Source organism: Chiloscyllium punctatum, chromosome 2, assembly GCF_047496795.1.
Source record: "Chiloscyllium punctatum isolate Juve2018m chromosome 2, sChiPun1.3, whole genome shotgun sequence".
Lineage (NCBI taxonomy): Eukaryota > Metazoa > Chordata > Chondrichthyes > Orectolobiformes > Hemiscylliidae > Chiloscyllium > Chiloscyllium punctatum.
The window spans coordinates 45,187,933-45,201,684 of NC_092740.1; the positions used below are offsets into that span (position 1 = coordinate 45,187,933).

At 39.7% G+C, this 13,752-nt stretch overlaps 1 protein-coding gene across 1 annotated transcript in view; it reads left to right on the forward strand.

The window, feature by feature from the left end:
* The window catches only part of LOC140483482 (low-density lipoprotein receptor class A domain-containing protein 1-like), a 43,600-nt gene that overhangs the window by 6,612 nt on the left and 23,236 nt on the right, over positions 1–13,752 (forward strand). Inside the window, exon 2 of the mRNA XM_072581677.1 lies at positions 13,651–13,732. Within this exon, the coding sequence (XP_072437778.1) occupies positions 13,651–13,732 (82 nt within the window). The remainder of the gene's footprint in view (positions 1–13,650; positions 13,733–13,752) is intronic.

The following is a 13,752-nucleotide window of genomic DNA, read 5'->3' on the forward strand; positions in this document are numbered from 1 at the left end:
GGAAGTTTATGCGTGGAGTCAGAGAAAACGGGTGAGATTCTTAATGTGTACTTTGCATCAGTATTCAATGAGGAGAGAGACATGACGGATGTTGAGGTTAGGGATAGATCTTTGAGTACTCTCGGTCAAGTCGACCTCATGGAGGGAGGAAGTTTTGGTATTCTAAAAGGCATTAAGGTAGACAAGGTCCAGATGGGATCTACCCTGGGTTACTGAGGGAACCGAGAGAGGAAATAACAGGGGCTTTAACAGATATCTGTGCAGCATCCTTGAATATGGGTGAGATCCTGGAGGACTGGAGAATTGCTAATGCTGTCCTCTTGTTTAAGAAGGGTAGCAGGGATAATCCTGGTAATTATAGACAGTGAGATTGACATCAGTAATAGGGAAGCTGCTGGAGAAGGTACTGAGGGATAGAATCTAGCCCCATTTGGAAGAAAATGGGCTTACCAGGAATGGGCAGCATAGATTTATGTGGGGAAGGTTTTGTGTTTTACAAACCTAATAGAATTCTGTGAGGAGATGGCAAAGTTGATTGATGGGGGAAAGGCTGTACATGTCATATACATGGACTTTAGTAAGGCATTTGATAAGGTTCACCATGGTAGGCTGATGGAGAAGGGGAAGTCACATGGGGTCCAGGGTGTTCTAGCTAGCTGGATAGTGAACTGGCTGAGCAACAGGAGACAGAGAGTAGTAGTCAAGGGAGTTTCTCAAAATAGAGACCTGTGACCAGTTGTGTTCCACAGTGATCCGTGCTGGGACCACTGTTGTTTGTGATATACATAGATCATTTGGAGGAACATATCGGTTGCCTGATTAGCAAATTTGCAGATGATGCCACGATTGGTGGAGTGGCAGATAGTGAAAGGGACTGTCAGAAAATACAGCAGAACATACATAGGTTGGAGAGATAGGCAGAAAAATGGTAGATGGAGTTCAATCCAGGCAAATGCGAGATGATGCATTTTGGAAGATCCAATTCAAGAGCAAACTATACAGTAAATGGAAAAGTCCTGGAGAAAATTGATGTACAGAGAGATCTGGGCGTTCAGATCCATTGTTCCCTGAAGGTGGCAACACAGATCAGTAAAGTGGTCAAGAAGGCATACAGCATGCTTTCTTTCATTGGACAGGGTACTGAGCACAAGAGCTGGCAGATCATGTTACAGTTGTATAGAACTTTGGTTTGGCTGCATTTGGAATACTGCATACAGTTCTGGTTGCCACATTACCAAAAGGTGTGGATGCTTTGGAATGGGTGCAGAGGAAGTTCACCCGGATGTTGCCTGGTACAGAGGATGCTAGCTATGAAGAGAAGTTGAATAGATTAGGATTATTTTCATTAGAAAGACGGAAGTTGAGGGGGGACCTGATTGAGGTCCCCATGAGTGGTATAATCAGGGTGGACAGCAGGAAGCTTTTTCCCAGATTGTGAAACTCAATTATTAGTGATCACAAGTTCAAAGTGAGAGGGGAAATGTTTAGGGGGTCTTTACGCAGAGGGTGGTGGGGGCCTGGAATGTGTTGCCAGTGGAGGTGGTAGAGGTGGGAACGATAGCATCATTTAAGATGTATCTAGACAGATACATGAATGGGCAGGGAGCAAAGGGATATAGATCCTTAGAAAATAGGCGGCAGGTTTAGATAGAGGGATCTGGATCAGTGCAAGCTTGGAGGGCCGAAGAGCCTGTTCCTGTGCTGTAATTTTCTTTGTTCTTTGTTCTTTGTTCTATTGACTGTTTTAGAAATGCAAGCACTTGTATTCATACAATGCATTTTCTAAATTCAAAGTTTCAAAGCAAGCTGTGGACAATGAAATAACTTTGCAATGTCACAGTTGTAAAATAGGTAAAAAAGATCCATGAGATAAATTACCAGATCATTTCTTTCTGGTGGTGTTGATTGAAGATAAAGTATTGGCCAGGAACTAGGACTATTCCATTCATCAAAACTGCCATGGGGCTTTATTTATATCTACCCTGGAAAGCTGTTAGAGTTTTAGTTTTTTTGTCTTAAGACAGGATCACCAACAATGCAAACCATTGAAGTGACAAGATTCTTCAATTCAACAATATAATCAATTCTCAATAAATGTTTCAGCTTGGGCAAATACAAGTAAAAGTGCTAGTGTCGATGAATGAAAATCTCATAAAATAAATGAATAAAAATGGTATTTCCCTTATTGATTTAAAAGAATGGTTCAGCTTTACTGACAGAAGAACTGTTGGAACTTGTCACTATTAATTCTTTTGAAGGTGACTGCAAGTTCAGTGGTCAGTGCATGTGCAGTTGATGAAAATCAGGAATCTGCTGTCAGTGATTCTGTTTACTCCCCTGGGTGCCCTGTTAAAGTGCCCCCAATCTGCAGTCAAGTAGAAATCACTGAATTGACAAGAACTGGCCTGTCTATGCTAATAGTCCTGCTGTGAAATAGTCCTTGTTATATCAAGCATAACAGGGTTTTATTAATGCATACTGTTATGAAAATTGTACAACTTTTAAGTTTAATTCATATTTGCATTTTTTTTGTGTTAAGAAGGGGTTGGGGGCATGTAAACATAATAACAAGGAACAAGAGTAGGGTATTCAGCCCTTCAAGCCTGCTCCACCATTCATTGAGATCATGGCTGATCTGATTTTTAATCTCAGCTGTACGTTCTAGCATACCTCTGATAATCTTTAATCTCTTCACTTAACCAAGACTCACTCGCTGTGCTTTAAAAATATTTAAAGATCCTGCATCCACTGCCATTTGAGGAAGGGCACTCCAAAGACTCTCAATTCTCTGAGGGAAAATATTTTGCTTCAGCTGTCTCAAATGGGTGACCCCTTATTTTTAAACAATGATTCCTAGTTCGAGATTCTCCCACAAGAGGAAGCATCCTTTCCACATCGAACCAGTCAAGTCCCCTCAGGATATTATGGTTCAGTTAAGTCACCTCTAACTCTTCTAAACTCCAGAGGATACAGGCCTAGCTTGACCAGCCTTTCCTCATAAGGCAATCTATTCATTCCATGTATTAATTTAGTGAACTTTCTTGGAACTGTTTCCAAGGAATTCCTTCTGTAAGTATAGTACTCTAATGAGGTCTCATCAATACCCTGTACAGTTGAGGCATAACCTTCCTACTCTTGCATTCAGTTCCCCTTGCAATAAAACCTAACCCAGCTTTCCTGATTATTTGCTGTACTTGCATAATAGCCTGCTGTGAATCTTGCACTAGGACACCCAGACTTCCCTGCATCTCAGAGCTTTGTAACCCCTTGCCATTTAGATCATTGCTTTTTTCTCTGTCAAAATGGACAATTTCACATTTTCGCCATTTCACATTATACACCATTTGCAATATCTTTGCCAACTCACTTAGCCTATCTATATCCTTTTGTTAGCTCCTTATGTGTCCCTCACAATTCACTTTCCTATCTGTGTTATCAGCAAATTTACATTCCTTCAGGCCATTCATCCAACTCATTTATATAAATTGTAAAGAGTCGAGGGCCCAGCGCAAAACACCTTGGCACACCACTTGTGACATTCTGCCAACCTGAAAACAACCCAATTATTCCTACTGTCTACTTCCTGTTAGGCAGCTAAACCTCTTTCCTTGCCAATATGTGACCCCCAATACCATGAGCTTTTAATTTCTGCAATACCCATTGATATGCCACCTTTTGGTAATCACTGGTTCCCATTTGTCCACAACATAAGTTACTTGTACAAAGAGTTCAACAAATTAGTTAAACATGATTTCCTTTTGACAAAACCATGTTGGTTCTGCCTGATTATCTTAAAATTGTACAATTGCCCTGATATAATTTGTTTAACAATAGCTTCTCCAATTTTACCTTTGTCAAATTTTACGCTAACTGGCCTGTAGATATCTACTTTCTGTTTCTGTTACTTTTTGAATAAGATTGAATAAGAATTCCTTTCTGAATCTAATGAATTTACAAACATTAAAACCAATGCATCAATTATTTCACTGGTACTTTCACTGTGCCCTTCACCCCAAGGATCACTCTGCTCCTGCTGCTGCTGCTTCAACTTGTCTTTGTTTCTTTTTCTACTGTTATTTTTGTGGGCTTGATGTTGGGAGTCTGGAAACCTGGCTGTTCACATACATTTTTAGTAAAGTTTTTAATGACCCAACCCAGGTTTCATTCTAAAGTCTACCATATCCAGTTTTAACATCAGCTGGAACTATAAATGCTAAATTCACGATTACTCCTGAGCAGCTTGACTGGCCCTGTAAAAATAACAATTTTCATATTTGTAGAATATCAAATTTCTCCATTCTGATTAATGTTATGACTTAACTGAGAGAGGTATTCCAATAATAGTGCCCCACTGTTCAGCTATCCCAAAATGTATAAATCCCAATTCGACTAAAGTGACCAATTTGCCTAATTCACTGCTATTTAAGACAAAAACAATTTACACCATCTTTAATCAGTGGCAGAAAAATAACAATTCATTATAAAACAACTTTAGCACAACAACAGAGAAAAGAAAAAAAATTTCTATTACTATACCCATCATTTATATAAATGATTGGATGTGAGCATAAGAGGTATAGTTAGTAAGTTTGCAGATGACAGCAAAATTGGAGGTGTAGTTGACAGCAAAGAATGTTACCTCAGACTACAACGGGATCTTGATTTGATGGGCCAAGGGGCTGTGAAGTGGCAGATGGAATTTAATTCAGGTAAATGCAAGGTGCTGCATTTTGGGAAAGCAAATCTTAGCAGGACTTATACACTTAATGGTAAGGTCCTCTGGAGTGTTGCTGAACAAAGAGACCTTGGAGTGCAGGTTCATAGCTCCTTGAAAGTGGAGTCACAGATAGATAGGATAGTAAAGAAGGTGTTTGGTATGTTTTCCTTTATTGGTCAGAATATTGAGTATGGGAGTTGGGAGGTCATGTTGCGGTTGTACAGGACATTGGTTAGGCCACTTTTGGAATATTGCTTGCAATTCTGCTCCCTTTTCTATCGGAAAATTGTTGTGAAACTTGAAAGGGTTCAGAAAAGATTTTACAATGATGTTGGCAGAGTTGGAGGATTTGAGCTATAGAGAGAAGTTGAATAGACTGGGGCTGTTTTCCCTGGAGTGTCAGAGTGTGAGGGGTGACCTTCTAGAGGTTTATAAAATCATGAAGGGCATGGATAAGATAAATGGACAGAGTCTCTTTCCTGGTTTGGGGGAGTCCAGAACTAGATTTAGGATGAGATAGGAAAGATATAAAAGAGACCTAATGGGAATGTTTTCACGCAGCGAGTGGTATGTGTATGGAATGAGGAAGTGGAGGCTAGTACAATTGCAACATTTAAAAGGCATCTGGATGGGTATATGAATAGGAAGGGTTTGGAGTGTTAGGGGCTGTGTGCTGGCAGGTGGGACTAGATTGGGTTGGGATATCTGGTCGGCATAGACGGGTTGGACCAAAGGGTCTGTTTCTGTGCTGTATATCTCTATGACTCTATACTGCTTAAACTGTAGCCCTTCAAACATCCCAATACACACAATAAATCATGACTAAGACAGAAAAGGAGCAAATTGTTTGACACAGGTACTATGAGAGGAAAAAATATAAACACGATGAACAAAATTCTGAAGTCAAAGTCTGAATTTTAAGGATTGATTAAATTGTCTCATATAGTCTCTTTAATCTTTAGCAATGGAGACATACTCTGTCTGTCGGGTGATGATTAATGTTCAGTTCAATAGTTGATTGGATGATCCTAAAGCTTTTGTATTTTAATTCTTACTTTTAAGTTTTCTCTGTTTTTTTATCTATATTCCAATTAGAGAGAGGTATGGGAGAGAAGAGAGATGGATGCTTCCAGTTTGCAGGCTCTCGATGATTCTCTCTGCTGCCCTCACATTTACATCATTTAACGCTCTGTAGCTGACCGATCAGAGGCTTGTCATCAAGTAGAGTTTCCTCTCAAATGACTCTTGGCGCCCATTCAGTCTTGAATCCCTCCCTCACTGCTTCAAAAAGTAATGTTATATTTTACGAGTCAAAAATATACAGCACATCATTTTCAAGTTGAAAAATTCCCCCACTACTTCAGTTATAAAGCAGTTCAACACTTATTTCAGTTTATAGAAAAAATGTCTCTTACATAAATAGTAACATTTTTTAAAAATTGTTTTAAAATTTGTTTATGTTATTTCATCTTATACTTTAATCCTTTAATTCACATTCTGTAAAATCTTAATTCAAAATTTAAAACTCCAGTCCATTTTATTTTTTTGCTTTGCTCTTTGTGAGAATGTTTGAATGTAATCATGCTTGATGGATATCTGAACATCATCTGAACTTGCTGTACTGTCAAACTTACAGGGAAATCCAAGGGATCTCTAAATCTGTATGAAAAGCTTTCTCTGAGATGGTTGCAATCACTTCATCACGGTCCTTGAAATCCTAGGTATTATATCCTGAAGTGCCTACCAGTCAAAAAAGGCTTCTAGGAAACTAGTGGACACCACGTGGTTTCATTCTATGTAACCAGGAGTACTGTACTCCTTTATTGTTGCACTGAAATATCAACACATTTCATGGGCTCCAGTCTCTGAGGTGGGACTTGAAATCTCCTGACTCCGACAAAAAGGGATACCTCTGAACAAAGAATGCCCTTTAACTTTCAAAAAGGTTTCAATGATCATTTTAAACGCTCTCTGATTTTTTCAACTCTCCCTTCCATTTTGAGTTTCTTTAACAGGTTTGTTTTCAGCAGAATTAGCTAAGAGTCAATCTATGACTTTGTTGTATTCACCCTCAGCAAACACTCAGACTTGGGCCCAGGTTTTGTGGTTGACAATATCCTTCTTGTGACTAAGTATCTTGGATCAATTTTATTTTAATCAACCTCTTCAGAAATGTTATGACAGACATCTGGGGCAGATGGGACATGAACCTGGACCTTCTGGCCTGAAGGTAGGGATGCTACTATTGCTCCACAAGAACTCCACCACCTTGGTTTTATTTTTCAGTTTACAAGCACAGCCCATTGGGGCAGTGCACAATAACAAAAGTGAGGGAAAGGTAGGGACAGAGTGAAAGAGGAGAAAAATCAAAATGGAGTTGCTCAGGATCATAATGCACTCCAACCTTCATGGTGCCCATCTCTGAGAAACCAGCTTTTTATTTTAAATATACCCAATCACCAAAATAACAAACAAGAATTCAGTTGGTTTTTTAACACACCACCGATTTACTAATTTTCCGATTCATTCACCCACTAGAGCTGTTAGAAACCAGCTCTATTTTTATTTTGTATCAGCCCACCAAAAATCCCTCTTTGACTAATTAAAGGAGGAATCAGATGCGCACAGGGGCAAAATTATTTGTAACCAGCCTGACCTGAAATATTATTATACACTTCCTGCGTATATTGGGACTTGAAGCTGGACCTTCTAGCTTAAGGGCAAGGAGTCTACCAGCACACTGCAAGAGCACTAGCATCTTGTGGTTCTTAAATATATACAGACATGCTCTTACACAGTTGAATGTTTTTTGTTTTGACCTTCACCAAATCACCCATGGTATTTTTCATCTCTTAACCACCACCAGTAAATTACTCATATTCACCAATAGAGTAATTTGCATGCAAAGTGTGTCAAGGGCAATTTAGACCATCAATCGTGAAGGAGAGATTGGGTGTCCAGATTGATAAATATGTTTTAATATTTTCTGTAATCAACCAGTTCAGGGGCATTATCACACTCCTCTGGAACAGGTGGAAGTTGAACCAGAGCTCTTGATCCAGCGGTAGGGATACTAGGCCACAATAGCCCTAAAAATGAAATGAACTCATTGCCAAATGTCAGAATTGAATCTGGGACCTGCAGATATTCAGTCTCAAGCACCATCATGGGTTGATCACTCTCAGCACAAAATAACTATCAGCTGCTCTAAACTGGCAGACATCCAGTTGTCAGAGGCCCAGCATCTTAATCAAGGCAGCCCAGAGGTGCATTTAGTAAATACATTGATATAGCATTTCTTATACCCTCAAGCACCTCTAATGCATTTTAAATCTAATTAAATACAACTTTTTCCAGCCATTTTGTCCAACGATATATGTTGCAAATATTTTTGAAACATGCATGATAACATTTTCACCAGAGATCAACCATTGGATCCTAGTGCATCAAGAAATCTTTTCCTCACCCAAAGAGATATTTAACTGCTCCATACACCACTATTTACTAACACAGATAAAATAATTACATGCTAATTTAGTTACATAAAAATTAGCTACATCATTTAACTTTGTGCATGTTACTAGGACACGTGTCTGGAATAACGTACTACATATTTAGCTACAATAACATTTCTTTTCATTTGGTCGTGGGATGTGAGTGTCGCTGGCAGGACCAGCATTAAATCTATCTCTAATTGCCCTCGAGAACATGGTGGTGAGGTACCTTCTTAAATTGCTACACAATATACATACTGTGCTGTTTGGAAGGGAGTTCACGCATTTTGACCCACGAACATTGAAGCAATGTTGACATAGTTCAAAGTCGGGATGATAGTTAACTTCGAGGAGAACTTGAATATACTAGTGTTCCAATGCATCTGATAATCTTGCCCTTCTCGGTGGTCATGATTACAAATTTGGGTGATATTGTCATAGGGACCTGGCTGAATTGTTGCAATGCATCTTGTAAATGGTACATACCATTGTTATTATGTGTCAGTGATGAAGGGAGTAGGTTGCCAATCAAATGGGCTTGCTTTTCCTTGGATGATGTTGAGCTTCTTGAGCATTGTTCGAATTGTACCTATCTCGGAAAGTGGAGAATATTCCACCATACTCTTGACATACTGGGGAGGCAGAGGTAGGTTATTCTAAGCTGAAAGTTCTGTCTTTGATCTGGTCTTGTTTCCACAGTATTTACACAGCTAGTTCAGTCAATGGTCAATGATAATCCCCAGGAAGTTGATAGTAGGGGGATTCGGAGATTCCAATATCTTTGACAATCAAGGGAGATATTTAGAATTTTTTTTGTTGAAGTTGGTCATTGTCTGGCACTGATATGGCATGCATGTTACTTGCCACATATCATCCCAAACCTAGATGTTATCCAGATTTTAATGCAGGTGGACACAGGCTGCTTCAGTACCTGAAGAGTCCCATGAATGGTGCTGAACATTGTGCAATCACCAATGAAAATCCCCACTTCTGACCTTATGATGAAGGGATGTTCATTGATAAAGTAGGTGAAGATGGTTGAGCCAATGACTTAACCCTGAGGAAATCCTGTGGTGATGTCCTGGGATTGAAATAATTTACAACCATCTTGTCTGAGCTGGTATCACTCAAACCACTGGTGAGTTTTCCTCCCATTTCCCATTAACTCTAGTTTAGCTATGGTTCCGTGATGCCATACTTGGTCAAATGTTGCCTTGATGTCAGGGTCAGGCACTCTCACCTCACCTCAAAAATTCAGCTCTTTTCTCCATGTTTTGGCCAAAGCAAAAATGAGGTCAGCAGCTGAGTGACCTGGGCAGAATTCAACTGAATGCCAGTGAGCAGGTTATTAAAGAGCATTGCTACTTAATAGCACTGTCAGTGATCACTTGCATCAATGTACCAATGTTTGAGAGTAGGCTGATGGGGACAGTAATTGGCCTGTCAGATTTGTTCTTCTTTTTATGGGCAATTTTCAAAATTGTTGGTTAAACACCAGTGTTTTACCTATTCTAGAACAAGTTGGCTAGGAGTGCTGCAAATTCTGGATTATAAGTGTTCAGGATTATTGCTGTAAAGTTCTAAGGCCACTTAGTCTCTAGCTGGTTCTTGATATCATTTAGAATGAATTCAGTTGACCAAGACAGACATCTGTGGTCCTGGTGACATCTGTAGGAGGCTAAGATCCAATCGGCACTTCTGGCTGAGGATTGTTGCAAATGCTTCAGCCTTATCTTTTGCATTAATGTTTCTAGGAAATCTCCAATTGTTTCCTGAAGGAGTGATGGTATGGGACTTGAACATATAATCAGGATACTAATATAATCATGAGCTAGCAAGAATACAATGTAGGATAAGATACCGTCAGCACTCTCAACTAATATTTACTGGTTACCCTGGAGATTAGGGATGGCTAAGAGTAAACCACATTGCTGTGGGTATGGAGTCACATGTTCCTTCCCTAAAAGTCATAAGGGAACCAGGTAAATTTTTATGACAATTAGATTAGATTAGATTACTTACAGTGTGGAAACAGGCCCTTCGGCCCAACAAGTCCACGCCGCCCTGCCGAAGCGTAACCCACCCATACATCTACATTTACATTTACCCCTTACCTAACACTATGGGCAATTTAGCATGGCCTATTCACCTGGCCTGCACATCTTTGGACTGTGGGAGGAAACCGGATAACCTGGAGGAAACCCACGCAGACACGGGGAGAACGTGCAAACTCCACACAGTCAGTCGCCTGAGGCGGGAATTGAACCCGGGTCTCAGGCGCTGTGAGGCAGCAGTGCTAACCACTGTGCCACCGTGCCGCCCACAATGGTTGCATGGTCACCATAAAGCTAGTATTTTATTCCAGATATTTGTTGAATTCATATTTCAACATTCGCCATGCTATGATATAACCCTTAACACAGAGCATTAGTCTGGGGTTCTGGATTGCTGATGTAGTGACATTACCACCACACCAGTTTGGGTCACAGACATTGCCTTGAGGAGCTCCCTTAGTGACATCTTGGGGCTGAGGTGTTTGACCTCCGGTAGTTATATTCATCTAACTTTATTACAGAGTTTTATCCTCAACATAATTTTACTGAAGCTGCTTAATGCCACTCTTGGTCAAATGCAGCCTTGAATCCAAGGGAAGCCGCTCTCACCTCACCTGTGAAATTCAGCTCATGTCCAATGTAGTATTTATAAAAATATCCATATAATATTCTGTTATAATATGTACTACTTTTTAACTGAACATTTCAATATTCATCAAAATATTTTTCCAAAGTAAGTAGGAGTTGGCAGAGGGAGACAATGAATGGAGAATTTTCTGTCAAATGATACTAAATCTGCTGGATTTGAGTCTAATTAAGAAATTGAAGCAATGCACTCAAATGTTGGGGCAGAACTTTGAATTTACTAACTTGCTGTTAGCAAACCAGGCAGCCCAAATCTCAGCAACCTGTGAAAGCATAACAAATGCCAATTGCTCACTCAGTCAATGTTAATGAGTCTCAGTCACCAATTCTGGAAATTGTTGACCATTTAGTTTTGTCATGGAGGGTGATAGAATAGGACACCACATATTAATGAGGCAATATTCCATGTTAACGGGTCTTCTCCCAGCAGTAATCCCCATTAAAAGGCCTCTCAATGCTATCTTGCAAGCATTTTGTCTTGATGCCCAGAACTTAGTTGGAAAATGCAACTAGCTGTTCTTGACATCAAGATAGGCCTTGCTGAACTTCTTACAATTTTACCAGATTCTTTCCCATAGTCTACCTTGCTTAGGCTCCTATAATATTTTGGAAGGAAATGTGGACTGCAGATGCTGGAGAGTCAGAGTCGAAAAGTGTGGCGCTGGAAAAGCACAGCAAGTCAGGCAGCATTTGAGGAGCAGGAGAGTTGACATTTTCGGCATGAGCCCTTCAACAAGAATGTGCATTCCTGATAAAATACTTATGCCCAAAATGTCGACTCTCCTGCTCCTCGAATGCTGCCTGACTTGCTGTGCTTTTCCAGTGAACACTTTTTGACCCTATAATGTTCTGTTCACTGTGTCTCTTAAAAGAATACTGACAGGCGACCATGAGACACAGCAGATACCAATTACTCACTCAGATAATGTAAACGAACCCCAGAGCCCAATTTCAGGCTAGCCTCAGGCCTTGCAGTTGGCAAAGATAGTGCCTATTTCAGACCCAGTAACAAGCCTAAAGCAATTTCAACACCCAAATATTTACAAATACATTTTGTACCAAACTCTCCAGCAGAGGGCAGCAAGTATTGCTTTTTACTTCTAATACTGACTAAAATTATTGAGTTGGATTTTAATATTCTGTTAATGCTACTGGCAGCTGATTAATTATTCCAACAATACAAGCATTAACTGAAATAGCTCCAAGAGGCTGGTATCCTGTCACTGAGTCGCCCTTTATTTGCGCGTGCATTATACGTGACACTGATCCAGTTCCCTCAGAACCAGCTCTCCGAGGTGACCAGAATCTCTGACACTCCTGTTTATATCTGTCAGCCAGGGCTCCATGAATGGATCAGATTACCAGTCCCAATCAGGGAACTCATATTCTACGAGGTCAACTTGGCTAACTTTGTCAACAAACACATCGACCTGGACCCAATATACCGGCCACTACAGCGGACAGCTCGAACTGACAACCGGAAGCGGCAGAGACAGGCCACTATAAATGCCGGAGAAAACAGCACAGCAGCGCTTCACAGGAGGCTCCCAAGCACTGAGGATGTCACCTAGACAGGGGGCAAAATGTTTGCAAGACAAATTCCCAGCTCGGTGAACAGAACCACAACAACGAGCACCCGAGCTACAAATCTTCTCCCAAACTTTGAATTCCATGATACTGAGCCAACTCCAAACAGTCTCCCCCACTGCTTCAATGAAGGAGCAGTATAAACATGACTTACAATGAGTTTCAATAACTTGCTTTATTAAAAGTAAGGAATTCCTTCCATAATCCTTAATGTTGAAAAGTTCTTTCTCCTTTTCAGTTTGGGTAAATAAAAAGATATGATCATTAAACCTCAATGTCTTCACATTTTTTATCCAATAGTTTAACTGTCAAGAATATGAGAGCCAACAATGTGTTTCATCTTCATTAGTCCTTCTTGAAATCAAGTAGTTGGAACTTTCTCACCTGACCTCAACTTTGGCTCAAAGGTGCCTCCTTCAGTTATACGACTTCCTGAATAAAGTTCGCTTGTTTACCCTAAAACTTCGCAACAAATATGTTTCTTCACACACATGGAGAGCTTGGACAGAACTTTCTAATAATCTAATCTGCATCTATGTAATTTTGAGATCAAAGTAATATGAAAGACAGTTGTGAGATCCTATTTGGCAAATATAGAATTTATATTGAAAAGCACAGCAGGTGATTGGATAGAATATGGTCTCTGACTACTAAATCCTTAAGTGCTTGGGTATAAAATTTAACTCTGCAGTACCGCGGGAGCACTGCGGGGTGCCATCTTTTGGGCGAGACTTTAAATTGATGCTTACTATTTTAAAGAAGAGAAGGTGAGTTATCCCAAGTATTCTGGTCAATATTTATCCTTTGAATTAAATTACAAAATCAGATATCTAGTCATTATCACATTTTTATTTCTGGAAGTTTGCTGTGTACATAAAAGCTACTGTATTTACTATAATACAGTAGTGACATTGCTTCAAAAGGATTTCATCAACTGTATAGTTATTTAAGACATCTGGAAGTTATGAGAAGCGTTGTCTAAGCACAATTCATTTTTTTCATTTATGTACAATAAATTCTGTGAGAGATACTGGTACAAACTTGAGTGCAGAGACATTTTGTTCATAACTGATTTGTGCAAATTTACATACAAATATCAAATTATGGAAAGCGTATTCTGCAATCTAAATACTTTTGTGTTTTACTCTTGTAGGATGGAGATGTGACTTCAGTCTCATCTGATGTATATTCTCAGTTTGGATCACAAATGTCTTTGGAGCACGTTAAATATGGAGGTAGGTCATCATTTATTATA